Source organism: Perissodus microlepis, chromosome 22, assembly GCF_051167445.1.
Source record: "Perissodus microlepis isolate ML-2025 ecotype Zambia chromosome 22, ASM5116744v1, whole genome shotgun sequence".
NCBI classification, from domain to species: domain Eukaryota; kingdom Metazoa; phylum Chordata; class Actinopteri; order Cichliformes; family Cichlidae; genus Perissodus; species Perissodus microlepis.
In genome coordinates, this window is record NC_140481.1 from 28,025,185 (window position 1) to 28,049,044 (window position 23,860).

At 38.1% G+C, this 23,860-nt stretch overlaps 1 protein-coding gene across 3 annotated transcripts in view; it reads right to left on the reverse strand.

Annotated features, from left to right (window-relative positions):
• pvrl2l (PVR cell adhesion molecule related 2 like) overlaps nt 1-23,860 on the reverse strand; it is a 325,880-nt gene that overhangs the window by 121,524 nt on the left and 180,496 nt on the right. The window contains exon 7 of one of the 3 annotated variants that reach the window (XM_084919670.1): nt 15,718-23,533. The exons of the other annotated variants lie outside the window; for them this stretch is intronic. Coding sequence (XP_084775796.1) covers nt 22,902-23,533 — 632 coding nt within the window. The 3' untranslated portion in view covers nt 15,718-22,901. Of the gene's footprint in view, nt 1-15,717; nt 23,534-23,860 lie in introns of those variants that run through there. 3 annotated transcript variants of the gene reach the window in all.

Here is a 23,860-nt window from a genome sequence, read left to right on the forward strand (position 1 = left end):
CGTCCTCCCTCTTGGCTGTGCTTCCTCGTGTGCCTCCCCGTGTAATTAGTTTAGTAATTTCCCCATTTAGTTTGGCATTGTTTGTATTGCCTTTTCATCTGTTCAGCGAATAAAGCTACAGTTTAAATTCCGTTTTGGTGAGTTTGCGTTTGGGTCCAATTCCTGTCTGCACACAGCTAGTTCATGACAGTTATAGTATATATTCGGGTCTAATTTTTACCTATATTGAGATACCAGGCTCACCTTCTAACTGTGATTTTTCTTAAAGCACAAAAAGCTTTATTTGAATGGTTTTAGCCATTGTACTATGTCAATACCAATTTATCAGTAGGGAGGTTTTCTGTAGTGACGCACATCATGTTTCAAGAGAGCTAAAAACTCCCCCACCACCAAAAACTCTCACTCTCCCTTCGACAAACATTTTTGGATGACTCATAACTTCAGAATAATGCATTTTTCTTGCCTGTCAGCAATCATTTTGTCAAAGCAGGAATCCTAATTTCTTTTAATGCTTTTCATCTCAAGCAGAATCTAAATAAAAGTGAATTAAGCTCACAAAGATACATTGGTCCTGCATCCTTACTAACAGCTGATAATTTAGCTTACATTAAGGTGTTTGCTTTTTCTGTATTTTTTAAGGTAAAGGTTTGTCAGGTTTTTTGTTTTGTTTTTCACAGAGAGAAACAATCGTATTTGCCTCAATGACGATCCGAACAGTAATGAGTGCAGGGTTAAAGGCACTGCAGTAGTGCAGGGATTCTTGATAACAGGAATATAAATAACAATAACCTCAAAAAGGAGAGAAAAGGGACTGTTTTTTGCCAGCAGATAGGAAAATATGCACGAGAGTCAGAAAGCACAACACAAGGTGTTTTTACTGAGATAGATTTAAAACTATTCTAGATGGGAGTGAGTCACCCTTCCTGACTGCAGTGGGAGATTCATAGAGCCCAGAGGAGGAAACTCCTGGTTGGACAGAAGGTCTGAAGTGATGAACATCCTGTTAATATGCGTGGGTTTATGCTCCTAGTTTCACCAGTTGTTCTTAAAGTCAAGACTTATCGCAGTTGTAAAAGTTAAAAGTTACAACACAGTTTGACTCAAACACACAGCTATAATAATGTTAGATGGTCCATTACTCTATATGGGAAGATATTGCTGCCCATACAACAAAAAGTTTTTCGAGTTTCATCATAAAGAGAAATTGTTCTTTTAATGAAATCTTTCTGAGGTTAGCCTGGAGAAATCATATAACATGACTGATCTCAATCTGGAGCTAGTCTGCTGACTTATTCTCAAGGGCAACGGCCGGTGTTTCAGGGCTCCTGGTCTAACCAGTGGATATCCGGGCCGAGTCTTCGTGTTTCCCACGTGTTTTTAATGCAGATAATTTAAACGAAACACAATAAAATGTTCTTCTTCTTTCAGCTTCTCCCTCCCTTTCAATTACTTCAGAGGATCATCTGCCTCCATCTCACCCTATTCCTAATATGTCCTCCTTCATATATGAATCTTCATCAACTCCTGCCCCACAGCGCCATATTCAACATCCATTGTCCAGCATATCCACTATCCCTCCTCAGCACATATCCAAACCATCTCAGCCTCGCCTTTGTAACTCTGAATCCAAAAGCTCAGGCTGAGCTGTCCTTCTGATCTACTAATTTCTAATCTTGTCTATTGTCGTCACTCCCAATGAAAATCTCTGCCCCCTCCTGCTCAGCCGCTTTTTATTAATGCCACCGTCTCCAAGCCATACGTCATAGCAGGTCTCACTGCCATCTTGTAAACCTTCCCTTTCAGTCTTGCTGCTGTCCTTTTATTACACATCACTCCTGATACTCATTTCCATCTGCTCCACCCTCCCTTCTTCACCTGTCTTGTGCACCATCCATTGGATGGTTGACCCCTTAAAAATTGAATTGCGTCTCACCAAATGCAGTTACTGTTGCCCTCTTCACATGGACTGCTTACCTGCATATAACATAGGCCTGTTAAAATGTGATTGGTGAGTACTACATTAGGCTACCAGCAGGGAAAAAGAAACCAGAAACCTTCTGGTACCTCAAATCTGTTCTTCTCCCTACAGATTCTGCTTACACATACGTAGATGTCATGTTTTTTTTTTTTTTTTTTTTTTTTTTTTTAAAGATTTAGGCATCTAAAAAGCAAGAATTCAAAATCAGAGACTGAGGTTTGGATTTTTAGTCTTGAAAGTAATTAGGATTTCCTGACAAAAACATGTTGGTTAAAGACATTTCAGTGTTATTAAGAGCAATGTTTTTAATAGCCAACATTTTTGACAATACTTTAGTTATAAACTGAGTAAGTCTGTTTTGAACAGCTAATTCAGTTCAGTGTCTGAAGCCATTCAGAGTTAGAACATTTTACCACAGAAGCAAATGGGCAGCTGCTAAAAACAAGTCTTCATTTAGAAAGAAATGAAATCAACATAACAGAACTGATCACAATGTTTGAGAAACTCATGATTTGGGGGAATTAAAGTGGAAAAAATAGCACTGGATTCAACACCATGGATTTTTAACACCATCTTACCATCATGTGGCCTGCTTCTTTAGAAATCATTATTAGTTGTTTTGCAAGAAGATCAGAGTGTGTCTGAAGGTTCACCTTCCTGTGTCTGCAGAGACTTGCTCATGTGTGCAAATTAAAACGATATGAGATGATAACTAACATAATGAATTCAGGGAATAGGTCTTATACTGTGTATTATTCCTTTGAGAACCTCCACAAGGACAAATTTCTGTACATTTATTGTACTTGTCAAACAAAGTGCTGCATGTTTTAATTTTGATTATTGAGTCAGCCCTGCAACAGCAACAATTACACCATGAGTCAATCTGCTTGAATATACAAAGATCTTGAGTGCTGAATTTACTGAGTTGTAGTAAATAGACACTGACACATATTAAATTGTTAAAACTACATAGTGCTTCAAAATAACAGAAGTGTACATGGATATTCAACACTAAGGCTCACTGTGTATATTATCATTATAATACAATATAAAATAATTCTATAGTCTATATTTTTATATTTTATATTCGTCTAAGTATTTATATTTGTCTATATAAAATATTTAGATGAAAGTTATTTATCTAAATGTTATTTTTCAATTGATTTAGTTTATTGGTTGACTGATCTGTCTTATCTGCCTCAGCCTCGTAGCTCAAGTAATTCCAATTAAAATACTTAAATATAACTAATGAAATAAATACATAAGTAAAAATGTAGTCATCAATCATTTTTAAAAAATATGAATTAAATGATGAGTATTAATTGATAACATGTGATACTCATGGTCTGTATAGCATTGATAGAGTACAAAACAAGTGACCCAACAAAGAAAAAATATATAAAAATATATATACACACACACACACACACACACACACACACACACACACACATATACATATACATATATATATATATATATATATATATATAAACATGTAAGATGTGGACAGTATTAACATCTTTGTGGGGAACAAAAATTGGAACTTTGCTATACTGGAGGGGACCGACAGCCCTTGCGGGGACCAAAATCCCAGACCCCACGAGTTTGAAGGCATTAGGGCATTAGCAGTTAGGGTTAGGGTAAACGGATAGGGAAAGGATTATGTCAATGAGATGTCCCCAAGGATATAAATAGACACACGCGTGTGTGTGTGTGTATGTGTGTGCTTTTATTTAGAGTAGGTGTATTAAAATTGTTGCCTTTCATCATACTACATGTTTCCCATTGTTCCACGCACTCTTTGCCCCACATTTAGTTTGGTTGGATACGGTTTCCTGATCATTCACCAAAAGGTTATCTCGTATTGATTGGAGATAGAAAGTGACATTGAGAAGTAGATGGATTCCTGTCTATTCCTTATCTGTTTACTGTCTCCTCCCTGCCATGCCAAAGACAGAATGGATTGGCATCTGCAGCTCTATAGATCTTCGAGACTTTGCTGTCAGTTTAGAAAGCAGCACAGAGGGGAATTTAAGATGACTTACTGTGTCAATTACTGGCTTTTTTAAATGGGAAAACACATCTATCGACACTACATAATGTTGTTTGCAAGCTCCTTTGACTACATAATGTTAAGAACATAACTGCATCTTTATTGAGTCTCCAAAATAAGACGCTGTCAGACTAATTTTCACAGTAGAAAAACAATGTGGCGAAAGCGAAACATAAGCATATCTTTATACATCATACATTTATCTACTGCAATGAAACTGACATGTAATATATGATGATGATCAGTGTGGGATTTAGAAATGATTCAATTATTTTCACGTTTTTTCCTTGTGCCATATGATAAAGCCAATTGGGACCGTTTCTTTTGTCCATCTCTCTCTTTTTCTGTCTCTCTCTGCAGCTGGACAAAAGCAAGTCCTAGAAGATAATTGAAAGAGTTTTCAATTAATAAATGCGTCACTGATTTGCACTTGCAGCCCTCATCGGTGTCCCATGGTTACACAGTCTGCCTCTCTCCAAAATCCATTGTTTCAGATTGCACTTTTCATTTCACCGCCAGCTTTTTCATTCTCTACAGGTCCTTCCTGTATTCTGCTCGGCTGCTTAGTCAAGAGAAAAGAAGGGGGAAAAAACAAAAAAAAGGAAATGAAGAAATAAAAAGGAAAAAATGACCCACATTAAGCATAATGGCTACCATTTTACATTTCATCAAGTCGACTCCTGGTGGTTACTGTGAGAGAATAACTGTCCTACTTTTCTCATTTCTTCTCTATTTTTCTTTTCTCTTTGGCTAAACCCAGAAAATGAGAGCCTTTTTTGACTTAATGCTGTGAAGGTCAAATGTGCGCATGCACATCTTGACTGCAGTCGATCAGTTTCTGATTATGGAGCTAAAACTGCAAAAAAGCAGGAACTAAATAAATAAATTATGACATAAATAAATGAATATGCCATGAAAGCACTAAGAATAATAAAACATGTAAGCCTTAATTACCTTGCAACATAAGTTTTGTTAAATCTGACAAGTCCCGTTGTGACCCCGGAATCGATCAACCTGTAAGTGAAACTGTATGAAACACCTTGACTACTTTTTGAATGACAGTCTATTTAATGGCAGAAGAAATTCTTAAAGAAACATGAAAAGAAAATATAGAAATGGCCCAGGTTTGGAGAAATAAATGGGAAAATGATGGGGAACCGTATTAAACTGCTCTGGTCATTGGGATTGGTCATTAGTTTAGTAGATAGGAGTTTCTGGTTAGGTTTTTGCGTTATTCCAGGGTTTGAAGATGTTTCTGTTTCTTGTTCTTATAAATTATTGAGTAGAATTCTGGTTTTTGTTTGGATTTTATTTGTTATTCTAGCCTCCCCAGCCTCTCCCTATCTGTTTTCTGCCTTACTGTCCGTTATCATGGCTAGGTTAGTCTCCAGTGTCACTTATCGTTTACGTCCAGCTCCACTTTCAAGGTTAAGTTTCATTGTTTTCTTGCATTAGTTTTACTTGCTTCCCCTCTGTTGCGTCTCTCTCTTTGTAACATTGCCCTTCATCATTCCCCCTTATTTAATTAATTCAATTTCAGTTCCTGTTTTACTGTGAAGATTAGTTTCCTGTGGTATCTTATTGGAGATTTACTTCCTGTGTTTTCCCCACTTTGTGGCACAGATTGCAGATTCATCTTTTTTTTCTAATAACAAACATGTTTTATGTGAATGCTGTTATCCTAAATACCAAAGCAAATTTAAAAAAGCATAAAAATAAATGTTTGTTTTCATGTTATAGTCTGTGTGCTCATGCATTCTACTTTGTTTTTTGTTTTTTTTCTTTTTAAATCCAATTAACTTTTAAAACTGTATTTCCAGCTGCTGTGCTGTTTGGTAATTATCTTTGGGTTTCAGTATTGATGCATAGATTAGCAGATTTTTATGAGTCACACAGTTCTTGTGGGACTAACATGTACTGTGTCAACTGATGCAATATTTTATACTATGTCAAAGTGAAAAACTTGGTAGAAATGCAGCTTTCAGTCGATATTATAAAGCTGCATTTCCTTTTTTTTTCTCTTCCATTATATTCTGCAAAGGTCTTACTTAGGCCAAGACTTTGGCCTAAGTAAGCCTCTTGGCCTCTTACCACTGACTGCAAAAGAAAACGTCTAGTTTACCTGAGATCCTTACATACTTTGTCTACACTGGATACAATTCAGATACAGAAAAGCATTTGTCCATACAGGCCTGATTCAGTCAATCACACTCTACCCCTCATGGTACAGCTCCTTCCCTGTGGAGTTCTAGAAATACACTCTCAGGTATAAGGTGGGACGATTTGTCTTGATGGAAGACTTTCATATAAACCGCTTTTGCTTTTTAATAACTGTGACACAAAGCTAATGTGTATCACCAACAGCACAAGCAGTGAAATTCAAATATACACCACAGGCCTATCACTTATATTACCTTCAGAGCCTTTCTCTCATCTATTTATACAATCTATGTTCAGCTTAAAGTTGACATGCACTGACCTTTAAAGTTGCACTGATAAATAAAGAACCTGCTATCCATTATGTTGTTAATATTCCAGAAACCATCTGTGTGACTGCACCCACCACAAAGCTAGATACAGTACTTTGCACTCCATCTCGTTTTAACTCTGGGTGAAATGCCAGCATCCACTGACACGCTTGCAAATTACATTTCAAGCTGCAGTCTGTGGCTGGTTTACAGCACCTGATACTGCTGGCAGTGCGTTCAAGTTAGGTTTGCATTGTATTCACTCCATAGTAAACATAAAACATCTTGAGGAGATGGTGCTTGGTGCAGGCTGAAGCTTTATAGAGCCAGAATTTAATCACGGGTAGAGGCTGCAAACTCGAAGAGCAGTGCTTTACCAGCCGCACGACATCTGCTGTTATAACTCAATATTTAATATTGTCACATCTCAAATGATTTTTTTTTATCACATTATTTTATTGAGAAACAGTTTGTCACCTAGAGAGAGCCTGCATCATCTTGTAACAGAAACGTATAAATAACATTTTTACAGTATAAGTAAGTGAGCTGAGAAGTCTCTAGAAAAGAGCCTGTTTAGTGTAATTTAACTCAGCTTACAGTAATATGGTGTTAAATACAGGTAAATATAAGGTCGCCAAGAGAAGTTTCTTTCTTTCTTTTATCAGTGACTGGCAAAATGACTCATAATATTGTTCTATATAAAATGACGTGTTTCTGAAATGTTCACGATTTAGTCATTGAGTCACTATAAGTACAACCGATAAATGAAAATCAAAGGAGCAAAATCATCTTAGCAGAGAGAAAAGGCCTAAAAGCAATTTTTATAACAATGTAAGTTATTAAAACACTAATTAAAGACTCATTTAAAAACTCACATGAATGAACATCATCAGACTTCAGATTATAGCAGCATGTTTAACAATAACAATTACAGATTTAGGGATTAATATGAAAAGAGTTTTCAGCAGATTTCATCAGGTTTTGCCAGTTTCTGAAATCATGGTTAGTAAATAATTTAACATTTTGCAAATTGGAGTCGAAATGAAGTAACTAATAATGAAATCGTGAGATTTTGTACAACTTTGAAATTTTTCCTACTAGGTCAAAAACGTGGTAAACAAATTAAATCTCAACAGAAATTATTTAACCATTTTGAATCTTAGCTGTAAAGTGACCATTTCTGTGTGTCTGCAGCATTTCCAGTTGACTGGTTTCTATACATAAATCTCTCGTTGGGTTGCTTCACTCCAGTCTGTGTAAAAGTCCCAAATGAGTACCTGATGTGCTCTCTATTTATCCTGAGGTCAGGGTAAAATTAGAAGAAAAGCAAATAAACAAATAAAAACTTTTAAATATGCTGCTTTATATATTTTTCTTGCAATATTCTGCAGAATGACCCGTAACTGCGAGAGTAGGTTATTATGAGGGCATTTAAGTCAATTTTAAAGGATGGCAAAATTAGTTTTATTGGTTAGTGTTTTTGCTCCCAAATTAAAATGGAAATGAAATTTTGCTTGAATATAAGAGCTGTAAATCCTGTTTCCTCCCATCTGTGCTGTAGTGTGACAGTAATATTTATTATATTATATATAATGTTGTTATACTCATACCAACTGTGCCTACTTTACCAAATCGCTCTTGAAAACAGACTTAAAATACCAGTGAGATGGTTACCTGGTATAGTAACAGACCTAAAAAAAAAAAAAAAAAAAAAAGGTTAAAAACTTAAACATAAAGAACCTAAAAACTATGATGTAAAACATTTGCATCTACGCAGAACTTTAAAATTAAAATCTTCGGTTTTTGACCACAGATAAAGTTTGGCTCAAAACAGAATAACACACACACACACACACACACACACACACACACACGGACCCACAGAAACACTTTTCTGTTCAACTTCATTCATTCATTCATTCATTCAGTCATTTAAAGCCATTTGAACAAGTAAGATAAAGTGAAAACAAATTGTAATCTATCTGCTGCAGTGACATCAAGCTTTTTTTAAACAGTTTAATGTGCTAATTTGTGTATATGTAGTTTTCTTTCCTCCGGTTTTCTGCCTCTTCGCTCTCTAATTTATGGTGCATGAAATAACTGGAGGTGTGATGAACAGATACAAACATGATATATATGTGTGCATGAAATTATGCTAATTGCTGCTGCTGCTGCATCATGTCAGCAGTAACTCTGAGGTGAAAAATACATAGAGTGAAAACACATCTGCAGATTATGCTCACAATAAAACCCACTCTGCTGTCAAGTTCATTCTTTGAAGAAAAGCAAATAAAAAAAAAGTTTGTGGTGTCATTCTCAGCCTACACACAGATGCACACGCACACACACACACACACACACACCTACACACACACACACACACACAATTACTCAGCTGTCAAATTTGCTAAGGCACTAATTAATGCACACAGTCTAAACCACAAAGCACTCTAATGCAAGTATTTCTAATTTTGCAGTGAAACACAGCGTAGTAAGTTTTAGTTCTCCTCCTTAACTGTCTCGCTAATCAACACTTGGAACTTCCACCAGTTTCATTTGCACATTGATGCAAACACACAGCAGCCATGAAACCACACTGTAATATATACACCAGTGAAACTTACAGCAGGTTGACTGCAGTCAGCCATTTGTCACAGTGAAACTCCAAGTCATAAAATCGAAAGTGCAAACCAGTGATTATTCTCGCTGATCACTTGAGACCAACTGGTTCACTGTCTGAGCTGGAGCGTTCTCAGATCACACTTATTAATTAAAATATATATATAATATATGAAAGTGGCTAACTACACACAAGAAAGTTGATTTCTTGGAGATAAGAAGAGACAGCTAACTTGGAGTGGACTTCACTCTTGGCATTGACTGTTGTTGACTTCCTGAGAGGAGCGCTGTGAGATGGAGAGTTCTCAGATCTCTCAGTTCACACTCATTGATGAAAATATATGTTACACTGTAAAACGTGTGAACGTGGCTGGAGTGGGAATCCGTTATCTGCCCGGCAGTCTCCCTAGTTTCCGGGCCTTAAACTTGTGTGCCAAACTACACTTATCTTCAGATTTAAGGTTGATCCTTACTACAAATCTGAAAGTTTAATTTTTTTCTGAACAGTTGCAATACATAAGACTGGAACTGAGGGGAGACAGCTAACTTGGCATTGATTTTTAATTATTTTCTTGTATAAAACCAAAAATGAGGGTTGTAGCTTCAAACAAAGCAGTAAACCTTTTGGCGAGGTCATAATGGTTTAGTCCGATCTTTTCAGGTAAATTAATAAGCACTGACATTTGTTTTCATGAGAAAATAAGACCACTACTACATTTTTTTCTTTACTAACTCTGTGGATTTCCAACTTGTTTCCAAAAATTCATTCAGAGTTTGTTGAGGGAACCGATAAAAATGTAGGATTTCTTCAGGAATGTGACCTTTTGTTTTCGTAGACAGCTAATAACAAAAAATGCTCAGTACTGGAAGTAAATAGACTTTTGCACTGAAGATCCAACAGCCCTGGAACCCTCAAACTTGCAGAGTTGGCCAGTCGCTCCAAAAACCTAAATTTCATGATTTCATAACTTTGCAGAGGGACATGAAGTCTACACAAATAAAGGCTGATATACACCAATAAGCCCTACTCTGAAAACCTGACGTAGATGTAACACTGTCTGCGAAGCTGGATTTAAGAAATCAGTGCTCGAATTCGAAGTTTGAAACACATGTTTAGTGCCATCTTCTGTCAGCACTGACCATGGTGTCACATGGCTGGTTGGGACTGTCCACTTTCAATCTATGCCTCTTTTGCAGGAAGTGGCTCCTCGTGTTCGGTTAGCTGCACTCACAGGGGAAAATCCAGCTGTTAGCCATAATGTTTGGGTTTGTAAAGCACTTTATAAAAAAGAACAGGGTGGAGGAGAGCCTGTTTGAGCCAGGTGACAGTTTGTTCACCAGACCGGCACAATCAGCTGATATGATCAGCACTATTTAATGCAATAAAATAATCTTAATCTTCCCAGGGACATGCAGACAGTTTACAACATAACAGCCCGCTACATGCGCAAATATAACTATGTTTCTTTCCGAAGCACATCTGCAGGGAAAGTAGGTTGATGTGTGTGGAGGTGGGAAAAAAGGTGAGGATGCTGATGGATGTTAGGAATTCCAATCATCTTCAGTAAGAAATTGTTATATTTTGGTGTGATAGGCATGTAGTAAACTGTTTGGTTGTGTTGGGAAAAAAGAGAATATCTTATTGCATAAAATATAAGGATGCAGAAAACATGTGCTGAACAGTGACAAAGACACCTCGGTTGCAGGTTATCTGAGTGCTAAGAAATGCATAGTAGTAGCAATTCAGGAGTTTGTCCAAAATGAGATAAATTTGTCATTTCATGTCATTTCCTCAGAAACACTTATTCTTTCTCTTTTAAATAAGACCAAGAAAGTTGTGGCAAAATGATGACAGCCCTGGGAGGTTAATACAAGAAAAATAATTACGGTGATCTGTTATCAAAGTCGAAATGAAATCAGCAAGTTTTATTTCCTGTGTTTATGATTTAAGAACATATGAAAAAAGAAATTTGCCAGGATAATGTTTCCAAGTTCCCCGTTTTTCCATCTGTGAAATGTGTAAAAAAAAAAAAAAAGGGTTCCCAAATGAAAAAAAAACCCCAATATACTATTTATTGTTTTTTGCCCAACAAACATGATTTTTTTCTCATCCAGGAAAAGATTGGGGGAAGAAAAGCTTTATTTGTTTGATGCAAAAAACAAATTTAAATATGATATACATTTTGGCCACTGTGTTTAAAGTGCTTTCAGGCAAAGAAGATTTCATGTCTTTTATTTTAATGACTTTTAATTTCTTAATAAACTCTTAAATGCAATGCACAAACACTATATGTCTTGTGTTATTTACCTTTGCACTGATGTCTTTCCTGTTGCTAAAAGTGAGTTTGGTTTATATAGAGTTTTTTCCCTGCATGTTTTGTGACACTGACTATGGAGTTAACTAATGTAAATTGTTCTCTGAATCACTACAGATGGTAATTAACTTTAGCGACTCACATTTGTGTGACTAATCTTTAGATTCTGTTGATTTTAACTGTGTCCAGTGGTTTGCAGTTGCTTTCGTCATTATTGACGTCACGCTCTTAATTACTTTCAGATCAATAATGCTGAGCTGAAAGAAAGCCGTAACAGTAAAATGCTTTTACTCCAAATTGAGGTAGTGATGCACCTTAGCCTCTTGTGGCCTTAAACAGGAATTGTAAAAAGGAACATGTTTTTCATCCATTTGTTGTCACATAAAGAAGATTACTGGAAAATGGCCCAGCTTGACACATGACAAATAATAAAGGAACTAAAACCCTGGTAAATGTGTTTCTTTTGACGATAGAAAGAGAGAGAGAGAGAAAACATGGCTATTTTTTTCCACTCACTTCTGACTTCTGTGCCACAGTTTAGAGGGACTGGTCTCAAGCAGAGAGATACTCTGACTAATTGTAAAAGCCTTGCACTTTCAGCTGGGGTGTTTTGATGTCGAATTCAGTCACATGTGCAGCATCAAGCACATCTCCGATGGTGTTCGCGAATGAACCCCTCGATCATTATAAATAAACCCTTAATATTTCCTTCAGTTTTTTATTCTGTCAAAGAGGCAAAAGAATTCTTTGACAGGCTTCATATTAAATTTGTTAAGGGTCGAGCTTTTCCTTCATGCCCTGTGGTCTTTCACTCCCAAAGAAGCAGGGAAGATACAAGCCGGGCTGCCGTCCAACACAACAAGCCTTTTCATTGTACATATATATATATATATATATGTATATATATTAAAAATACTAGTTTATAAGAGCTGTAATCTTCTATTCAATAAAAAGGAAAAAATACTCTACTCCAAGTAAAGGGAAAAAAGAAATCTCACCCATGGGGAGCGATAACATCACTTGCTTACATGTAGTTCTATTTGTTAAAGGAATTAAAAAGGTCACTGAAATGTGTTGCATGCACTTTAAATTGGATTAATGAGAATCCTGTTAAAAACACGTTGTTCAGAAAAGATTACATTTTAAGGGTTTCGTCTTGTCTCAAGCAATAACATGGCAACAAATAAAAGATCAATCATCCTTTAAGAATATAGAACTGTTTTCTATATGATGTGTATGCTGTCAATAATAAGTAAACAAGTTAAGGTTCTGGCGTCAGGTTTCAAAACCTGTAAAACTTATTTGGCTCTGTGCAGTCAGATGTGAGGAGAAGCTCACATGTTTTTGCTCTTGTAATGAAAACTCCAGTGAACACTAGAAATAATTTCAAACCTGTTATAAGCGAAAACAAATCTATACTCAGGACTCCGTGCTGATCCTTGGGCAGCTAGAAGTACACAGACTGACTCACTTTTGGGGGTATATTTTATTTAGTGCCATATTTTATATAGAAAATCAAATCTAAAAGGCTTATTCATGAGATTTCAGCCAATGTTAAGGAATCTTAAGGCAAGTAACAACTTTACTACTAAAACATTTATATATCCTTCCAGTCACACCTTTGGAAAACACGATCAAATTAAGGTCTGACTAAATTATTTTACCCCCTTCAAAACATCACTTCTTGAGAGCTAATATTCTGAAAGTCAACTTCTGCAATATCTGATCAAATCCGTTTGTTTACTGTGAGTGAAGCATTGCAGGTGTTCAGAATCAACTTTTCTGCTCTGCTTGTTTCTTTTCCAGCAATGACTCTGTGATCCCATTTAAAAAGTAAATCACAATTAACAGCAGCACACCTTTAATCTCCTTATTATCTAGAGGCCAAGCACTCTCAGTGCAAGAGTCCAATTGTATCTGCTCCATTTATTACTGTTATTTCAGTGTTTTTCCTGTTCCTGGCTTGATATGGAAACATCTTTGCTGTAGAATCTTCTGCCTTATCAGCACCTATTGAACTGGTGAGAAGCATTTTGTTATGTAGTTGTTCACAAAATCACCTGTAACACCACTGGTTATTGAGACCAACCGATGAGCTGAAGGAACATTTTTAAAACTTAAAGTTCAAACAGGGAGTTTGCTTTGATTTCACCTCTTTTGTTCTTATCCGTTTGATCTTCAAATCAGGAAACACACATTTATAACTACATATGCTGCATTAAAGCGCTCTATACTGTATATTAGGTTCAAGGCTTCTCATTTCTCAGTGTCTCTGATCACTTCTTTATGCTGTGATTGTAGCTCTAGCGCACTTCCTGAAGCATTTCCTGCCAAACTGTATTAGAGTTTAAAAAAAAAAAAGCTTCCCAACAGTGAATTGGGATTCTATCATGAATGAGAGGCAGAAATCCACCAAATAGATCTCTTATAAAGATATACCAGCTTCTTCTGGATGAGTCCCAGTGTATGTTTGGGGCAGTCACTTTGGGGAAAAAAAGTATTTTATTAAAACGTAATCATCTAAAAAAATAACCCATAGCAGAAATAATTTGTAATCATAGTTTTAACCAGGATGTGTCATTGACCAGTTGATCCAAAACCCCATTATGAAAACAAGAAAAAAATTGCGAAACCAACTACAATCTAAAACAGAGTGAAACCCACTAAAATAAAACCATGACCCTGACCAAGCAATGCCTTTGATTCTAAGGGATATACTTAGAAGCCAGTACCAGGTTTTATCCCCTACCTTAAATCTTCCTGGTCATGATGCCTAAAATTTCAAGGTGCTTGAAATATTCCTCAGATTTTTGTCTATATTGGCATGATAGTATAAAGCAGCTGCTGCAGATTTTCACATCCATGCCACGTCCAAATGTGCACTGTTGGATTGAGATCTGATGACTTTGGAGGCTATTTGAGTTACAGCGAACTCATTGTAATGTACAAGAAACCAATTTGAGATGATTTGAGCATTGCAATATGGTATGTTATCCTGCTGGATTTAGCCATCAAAAGATGAACACTTTGTGGTCATAAAGGGACAGAAATGGTCAGCAACAATACTAAGGTAGACTGTTGTGTTTAAGCAATATTCATTTGGTATTCAGGGGTAAAATATGAACCCAAAAAATATTCCCCACCATTACACCACAATCAGCAGCCTGAATTGCTGATATATGTCAGGATGGATCCTTGCTTTCAAGATGTTTGTGCCAAATTCTGACCCTACTGTCTGAATGTTGAAGCAGAAATCCATTCGACTTACCAGACCTGGCAATGTTGTCCATCTTCTATTGTGAAATTTCCATCAAGGGTTAACATGTTGTGCATTCAGATGAGTTTTTCTGCATGGCTTGGTTGTAACAAGTAGTTATATTCCTTATAGCTCAAAGCAGTCTGGCCATTCTCCTCTGACACATACATTTGTGTATCGAGAACCGCTGTTTACTGGGTAGTTCGCCTTTTTTGGACCATTCCCTGCAAACTCTAGAGACGGTTGTGTGTGAAAATACCACTAGATAAGCAGTTTCCAAAATATGCAGATCTGTCTATTTGGAACCAACAACTTTGCCTTGTTGAAAGAAATTTAAATGCTGAGCATGTTGGCGTGCCCACAGTAAAGTTAAAGCATTCATCTTTATTTTTCATTAGATCTCTTTCAAGCTAAATATTTGTAGAAATATGTTGGGTTGGCAAACCACAACCACATAGTGATTTCACCATTAGAGAATGCATCTCTGCAGACAGATGGAGAAAACCTGTAACCAGCAGATCATGAAATCTTAAACTGCCAATAGGATGCTGAAATCCAGAATGTAAAATCTGATACCATTACCAGCTCTCTTGTTTTACACAAGTGTGTCATTCTCAGTTGGAGCACAGTTTGAGTTTTGAGGATGTTTTGGTTAAACGCTTCTCATTTGTGCAGTTGCCAAATCACAGTGCTTGGAGCCTTTAAAAGCACGATACTGAGTCATTCGAAGATCTGAGAGATTCATCCCTTAGCGTCAATTTTGCATTTAGGATTAATGAGAAATCCAAATATATATTTAGGTTCACAAGGAGTTAAAGGCTGCTTTACATCAAAAACTAGCAAAGTGATGTCAGCGCTTTGGGCATGATGTTTTTTGGTTGGCACAACATAAAATCAGAACTGTTTTCCACACAAGTTGAAACATCAGAGAGGCTTTTGATTCAAAGCAAAGCAAAGAAAAGAGATTATAAGGGTCATTCAGGCAGGGGGAAATAAAAGCTTGAATATTTTTCACCGAAAAGATGAATGATTAAAAATGGCTTTATTAGGGCAATGGATAAAAAGCTTACAGAGTTCTCTTTGTCTGAACATCAATGTAAAGGTCACCATCAAAGATAAGGTTTAGCAGTTGATACATTGCCATGTTCATTCTAAATCAAGTGAAAGAGTTGGCTCTCTTGCAGCACAAGGGTCTATTTTGATCCAGTTCATTAAAGAAACGTTCCCCGAATCTTTAGTGTATTGAAATTTTTTTCTTTTCTTTTTTTTTGTTGAAAATCATTGAATAGAAGATAACTCTTTACCCTGATGAGAAGAAGGAATGCAGAGCAGTACTTAAGCTGAAGAGCTTTGTGAAGCCATGATGTCTTGAGGAGAGACAAGGACAAAAAAACATTTGTCCACTGTCAAGGAAACTTGACAGTTAAAGTACTAGTTCTGCTATTAACTCTGATGAGACAAGAAAATAGACAAGAAAAAAGGCCAAAACCATTTTTAACTGTGGAAAGTATGTGTGTAACTCAGGAGTGTAGCTGAACAACTCCTGTTTTTAACATTTTTCAGATCACTGGTTTGGTTTAATGGCTTGCAAATGTACTCTTTTGATTCTCCCAATATTTTCAACAAAAACATTAGCAAACAGGAATGTTAGGAAATGAATAAGCAGTGAAAAAGCTTTACCAATGAAGCCAAATGTTTAAAATTAATCTGCAGCAGATGATGTGCAGAAGAACATGTGCAAAGATATCTTATACAGCAGCGATTCTGAATTTGAGTTATTTTTGCTGAGGTCAAGAGGTGCCCAAAATATTGTGGAAAAGTTCAGCAAACTCTAAACAATGTATCTAAATATATGTGTGTTTGAGATTGTGTTGAGTCGAGTCACTATCAAAACTAGTTAGAGACCACAAAAAACAACATGGATACAAAAGGAAAAATGCAGAGTTTCTTGAATGAGCACTTCAACTCATCTTGCGGGGCTGTGTGTGTGAAAAAAATCAGAGAAATACGTGAAGTGATTCATCTCAATCTATTGAAGATTTCCCGCATGCAAAAACACAAGTGAAAAAGCTTTCATTTGAAATGAATAGCCATTCATATGAGTGCACATCTCCAGAACCTGAAATAACCTGGATGAAAAAAAAAAGCCATGACGAATTACATCCCTAAGTATAGCACAGAACACTGCAAGAGCAGCACTGTGGGAGAAGAGGAAGGTATCCGGAGAAGCAGGAAAGCAGGACAGTGCTGCGTTAAGTAAATTGGTTACAGAGCACAATGAGATCTCCTCTAACCAGTGTTGGGAGGAAGAAACTTTATCCACATCTGCTGAAGTCTCAGCTGGCCCGGCAGAGGCTCAGCTTTAACTGGATTAACAAGAAAAGCCAAGCTCAATAACTAATAGGCCTCTTCTTCTCGCTTTACTCTGTTTCCCTCTATCCCCTTCCCTCTCCTTCTCTTTCTGTCTTGCCGTCTTCCTCTTCCTTTAAACCAAAGAAGAGAAAGATAATGCAGAACACTTTTATGCCTTCTACTGAATTAAACATGCCAGGAACAGCTTGTACTGGGTGCTAAAGCAGAAGCAAAGAGAGATGGAATCTGAAAAAGGAGAATATATACAATTCCGCCCCTGCACAAGGGTCTCTGGAGGACTGCTGAACATTTCTTTACAATTAAAAAGATCTGTCGCAGATAGACTGCGCTGAGGAAAGCTAAACAGGACAGGCTTTTTTCACTAATTGGCCGGGTTGAAAAGGACTGTCAGTTGTTGTTGGGTGGAAGCTGCCAATCGCCAAGTGGAGAGGTGGCATAGTACTCAGAAAGACTCCTTAGAGACTTCCTACGCACCTCAAGCTTTCATTGTCAGAGCTGTAAATTCCATCTTGCCAATCTCTTATTCCTTTCACACACACTGCCATCTTTGTGCTGCAGCCAACCAATTGGGCTCCACAACCAACAAATCTGCCCATCTCTAACTCCAGGCTTGATGGTGAATAAATGACAGTGTTTCAAATGTTTCTGGTCTCAGGTGGTTTACAAAAAAACCCTGGAGATGTCTTCTCATCCTCTCTGCAGGAGCTGAGGTTTCAGTTGCTGTTCTGTCTCGTCTTTTCTGACTCTCAGTTTCTCTGATCTGAGAAGAAAAAGTCCTCCTTTCGCTCTCCTCACTCCAGGCCTATTTGGCATTCCCCAGACGGAGCATTGAGCTACCACCCTCATTCTCGATCCTCCCCTCCCTTCGTTCCAGTCTCTTTCCCTCTGACAGAGCCAAGTGACCTGTTACAGTGTGCTTTGCTTAGCTTGTGTGCCGCACACACAGCAGCAAGGACGAGACTTTACAGGGGTTGCATTCAGGACCACAACCTCCCAGAGCACACACCATGTGAGCCAGGGTGGCAAACAAAAGCTCAGAAGAGGACATTTGTAACAAGCATGGCCCCATTTCCAACTCACCGGACAGGCCAAGAGTAGTCCGATTCACTTAATATAAAAAAGTCATATTAGCATATTTTTAAATCATATACAGTAAATCTGAAAACAGAATTTCGATGTGTGATTTTTTTTCTTCTTCTTGTTAAGTTTTTATAAGCAGATGTTCTTGAGGGATGCTACAAAACTTTTTGCATCCTGTATAAAATTTTGATGTGTATCTGGATGATGGAAAAGCACCTAGTATTGCAAGGTGCGAAATCAAACAGAATGCATTATTAGAACTGACATTTTTGCAGGTTGTCTGACTTGAACTGCGATTGCAAATCTTCCAGGTGAAAATGCAATGGTCTTTTCTCATTTCTTCATTTTGTTCCTGTTCGCCTGCCTTTTTTTCCCCTGCCTGTGTATTGTGCAGGTTCCAGAAATGAATCTTAAGAAGCGAGAAGGCTTACAGGAGAAGATGCCAGATAAGATGCACGGGTGTATCTTTTGTGAAAGTCTTTTTAACTGTGATGTATAAAAACAGGTGCAACATGGAGCTGGAAAACACAAACCATGTTTCTTTTGTTTTTGTAAGTTGTCTTATTTAACTGATATAAACTTTTAAAATGAAGCTAGTTTGTCCAGTTTCAATATATGCCAAATGCCTCAACTCGTCTCTCCTCTGGTCTCTTCCTTGTCTTCTTTGCTTGCATCTAAGGTGGCTAAGGTATGAAGAGAGGAGGTGAGGAAAGTAATTAAGCATGTTACCTAAGGATGTAATCTTGCCTCTTCCTGCAAGCTTAGGTTTGGTTAATAAGTCTGCACAAAAAGTGATTACTGTATAGATAAATGTCTTTCTAATGCACAATGTCCCTTGATCAGTAACAGTTTACAAAAGTGTCATTTTAGTCACATTTTCCTCACTTCTTTGCATGCACATGCAGTTAGAATCAAAACCGTTAGAATATGTTTAAATAAAAGGTCTAAATCCAGAGGTCTGTGGATTGAAAGCCATTATCCAGATACAAATCCCACATTAATGCCAGCTTTAAATGGGGCATTGTGCTGCATGGCAAGCAAAAGTATTACATGCTGTGTAAGCAGATGTAACAATGTGCAAAAGTATGAACTTAAAGGACACTGTTGTAACACATAGAGCGTACTGCTCCTTAAAATGGCAAAACCTGTGGGTCCTGTGGCCCGTCTGTTAAAGAGGCTAAATATCCAGAGCAGGTGCACTGCACTACATTGTGCTGTGAAATGTGCTGAGTTCTAAAAAAACCCTAAAAGAGTTGTGAGAGTCTGATATTTATAGTCTAATAAGACAGCTCTGCTTAATTAATTACCAGTTTTTCCACAGGGAATTATCTCAGAAAGATTTTCTTTTATTGAAAATGGGTTGTGCAAAAACAAAAGTTATGAATGATGATGAGTTTTCTCACTAAGGGTGCATCCATGGTACAAGACTCCGGGACTAATTAGGCGCAAAGTTGTGATCACAGTCAACTGTTTAAAATTATGGCGCTGTGAGAACCCCTAAGAGAAAAGATGCGTCGAGGCATGCATTGGCCAAATTGAGGGTAAATATGCTGGAGGGGGATGAAAGCGGGTGCCTCCAAGTTTTATTTTCAGGGTGGAAATCATTAACACATTATACAGTAAAAAAGGAGGAGGAGGGGCTTATTTTCACTTGGAAATGCATTAAAAAATATCTCTAAGTACTGAATAAGATACATTAGACGATACAGTGTATCTGAAGCATGACAATCAGAAAATGACTTTTTCATATTTTGGAGTTCCAGAGTTTAAAAGTAAGGACCTTGGAGCATGCATGCACCCGACGGAGTAGAAAATACACTTAAATACTTAAACCCAAACTTCTCTCCAGGGATACAATAAACAAGTCCTACTACATGTGGTACATGTGACAACCAAAAGAACACCATGGCTGCTTCTGAGACTAATTGGCAACTTGTCAAAACACACTGTGAGGCTTCATGAAATGTCTGCACTGAAATGCTTTGTAACATAGCAGATAGGACTGTCTCAATTACAGAACAACAGATTGCACAGCGCATAATGTTCAACAACAATCAACAACAAGGGACCTGCTCAGGACTTGGGTGGGAGTAGAGCTGATACAGTCTTCTTAAAAACAAACGCACACACACACACCAAAAAAAATCAATAAGATTTTGACTTTTAAATATCTCCGCTTTCATTTCACAAACAAGTCCATGTTCAGATCTACAACCCACAGATATTCCATGTTGGGCAATAATGTCTTCGTTATTCATGACAAAATACTCTTACAAAGCAATTAGACATAAAAAATAATCATAATGAAATACAATAGATTTACAATGTAAATTTGAAAAATAACTTTCTATAAACGGTCCGCGCTCTAAATGTACTGACTGCTCTGTGATTAACTATAATCACATTCCTTAAAGATTCCCTTTTTTTTCATAAATATTTCTAAAATACTCTATAGTGTAAATGACTGTTAATACCAAACTGTTTTTCATTTCTGGATTTACTGACTGTACTCTCGGCTGCAAAACAAACACCACCCGAATCAAACACAGGACATCTATAGTAATCCAGTGCGTGTTTGTGATGTAGCATAGGGAGCTTGAAAAGCAGAAGATGTGCTCAGTTCAGCTGCTGAAGCATCTAGGCACCACTCCTCTATTACGCTTTAACTGTGTCCTTGTTGGCTGTCGTTGAATCTCAAAAGACGTCTGTCTGAGCTGTAAGATTTCCCTGCCCAGATCTTCCAATTGTGCCATCGCAAGTGGTTTGGCATAATAAAGACAAGTGATTCAAGACTTAATTAAAAAAAAAACACACACATACACACAAAAGACCATTTGGATGTCTAACAATAAAAATATGAGCAGGAAAAACCTTTGAATCAATAAGGCAAAAATGTTCCAACAATATATGAGCTCAGTGTCAGTTTCCAATTCTTGTTATGTCTTAACAAATGTGTTGGAAAAAATCCATTCTACCAACAGTTCAGAGAAGTACCTTAATAAAACAAAATCAAACAAAAATCATGAAAATATGTAACCTTTTCCAATGCATATTTGCACGTTCAAGAAATTCCCCGGCACTATTATCTTCCGGAAAAGTGAAACGTCCGCGCCCCGTCAACAGATGGGTCACTTATTTTCACCAGACATGTACCACTACCTGTACTTCTGCAGTGTACAAGAAACAAAGGCTTGAGAGTTTAGGATTTAATTTTGAATGTTTTCACATCCTCTCTTGAAATATATCTTGGACTGTGTCTTTCCGTCCAATCAGAGCTCCGAACACGGAATAATCCGGTGCATGGCGTAAGAACATTCGGCGGGACATGGAAAATGAATACATGAAATACAGCAGCCCCCAACAAAGCCGGTGAATATTTTGCCTCATTGAATGCGACCCAGATAGGAATATAAATACAAGTTATCCCCTTCTCCCTGCACACAGTCATTGCGGCAGTCTAAGCCGCCCATTATGTAAATAAAGAAAGCCCAGAATGAGAGGGAGAGATGTAATGTGTGTGGGACAGAGTGAAAGGACAATATACAAATCGCTTAGAATTCATGTGGAACAGAACGAGATGGCGTGGATAAAAAAGGGGGGAAATAAACATGGCGATAACACGGAGAAAACAAAACTGGAAAGGGAAAAAGTTGAGTCGGAAACAAATAATCTTTTTTAAATTAATTAAATGAGTCATTACCGATCCAATGTGGAACTGTGTGAAACCCCCAAGTGTGTCGGTGCATCTTTTCCTTAGCGAGATCAACACCATTACACAACAGTAACAACAACAACTAGAACAACAACAACAACAATAACAACAACTGTGCTATCGTGAGACGGCGCCCAATATATAGATGATGCACATCATTAACACCACAGCCAGCCACACATTAGCACATACTGTTAAGTCTGTTATGTTACTCAGTTTGGTGGCTCTCGCTTCAGCGGCACCCATCAGGAAACCATGTGGTGTCGCGGGGTGCAGCGGGAACCCGGAGTCACAGTAAGCCCAAACAAAGTCGTCTCTGGGATTAACAGAAACAAGTTTGGCCTTTTCAAGTTTCGAAATGCCTCGAGTGAAGTCAGAAGAGCTGGCATCTTCAGCGCGTCAGCAAGATCCACAGAAGCCTTTCGGACAGTTTAACACAGAGTTCAACGTGATGAAGATTTTTCTTTTCTTTTGAAGCAGAAAGGCGAGTTTTGGATAGTGGTGATTTTTTCTTAAGTGATTATGGTGCTTCAGATTTTGCTGATTACATTTTCTGGTAAGGTATAAAATACAAACAGTTTAGTCACTCAGCACATAATCACACAGCAAAGCTGAAGAAACAAGAACGTAGCAATAAGCAGCATTGCGTCAGAGTTACTGTAGCTTTTTTTGCTCTTGGCAGTATTTTTTTATTCCCGTGACACTGAATCCAATCTTCTCCATGACAGTTAAACACAGTCACATATTCAGCCACAGTGCACTATTTCCACTGCAAGTCTTCCTTTATCAGCCTAACAACAACTTTTTATTATTTTTCGCTAAATCCACCTTTTATCAAAGTATACGGTCACTGTCAGGCTGAGAGGATATAACTGATGGCAGATCTTTAATCAGGTTGAATGATAAGCAGGCAGGTGTCTAGCTGATGGAGGTGATGCTGATTTGTTTAGAGGTGAAAGGGGCTGGCTCGGATGCACCACTTCCTCCACTACATCTCCTTTCCTTATCTTCAGCCTTTGCCGTTTCCGTCCTTCCCCTTCTTCCTCAGACGTAAATGGCAGTCCGGGAAATAACAGAGCCGTCTCTCTGAGACTCCATGTCATCGTCCAGGTACACATCCATTTCTTCGCCAGCGTGGCCTCGGTGGACGTGATAGGCTGGAGGCAGAATGTTTCCGCCTCCGCCCGCTCCTCCAAATCTGTCGTATCGCTCCTCTTCTTCCTCCATGCTGTCATCGAGGTCAAACTTCCTCCTCTCAGCTTCATCCATCTCACTGCTAAGAAGGATGTCATGGGCAGTAGGGGCGTTGCCGGTTGAGGCGTGGTGGAGATGATGATGGTGGTAGTCGTTGGCCTTTTCTGTTAGAGTTCCCGTGGCATCGCAGCCCTCCCGATACGTGTAGATGGGCCCGTTGTTGTTTGTGCCAGTCCCATTCTTGCTGCTGTTGTTACCGGAGTTGCTGAAGAGCAGACGGGCTTTGTTGCCATAGTCTCCGCCATTGCTTCCACCGCTGCCTGTTGCAATGGAGTCCCCACTGCTGGGGTACCCGCGCCTCTGCTGCCGGCGGCTGCGGGTCAGGAGGACGGCAATGAGCGCAACAACCAATAGCAGAGCCAGAAGGGAGCCGATCACTGCGCCTGCCACTACACCGGCACTGGATGGATCCTCCAAGGCTTCTGCAGAGGGGATGAAGGGGTTGGAAGGAGGGATGGAAAATGGGTGGAGGAAAAGAAAAATGAAGGAAATGACGGCTGTTTTGGAGGAGGTATTGACAGTTCTTCTCTTATTGTGAGTGTGCTGTAGTGATAGGAGTAGTGTCTTCTTCTACGTGTGTTACAATCCTCTTACAAGTGTGTGGTAATGTTCTTCTCAGTGTAATCCCTGGTGAGGGTGCAGTCAGTCATTGCTGGGATCAGGCTGAATGGGACTCATTCATTCTCTCCCAGAGGCTTGTTGTGCTGCATTTTGCAGACATTTTGCTCTATATGCATTTCAGTCCAGCT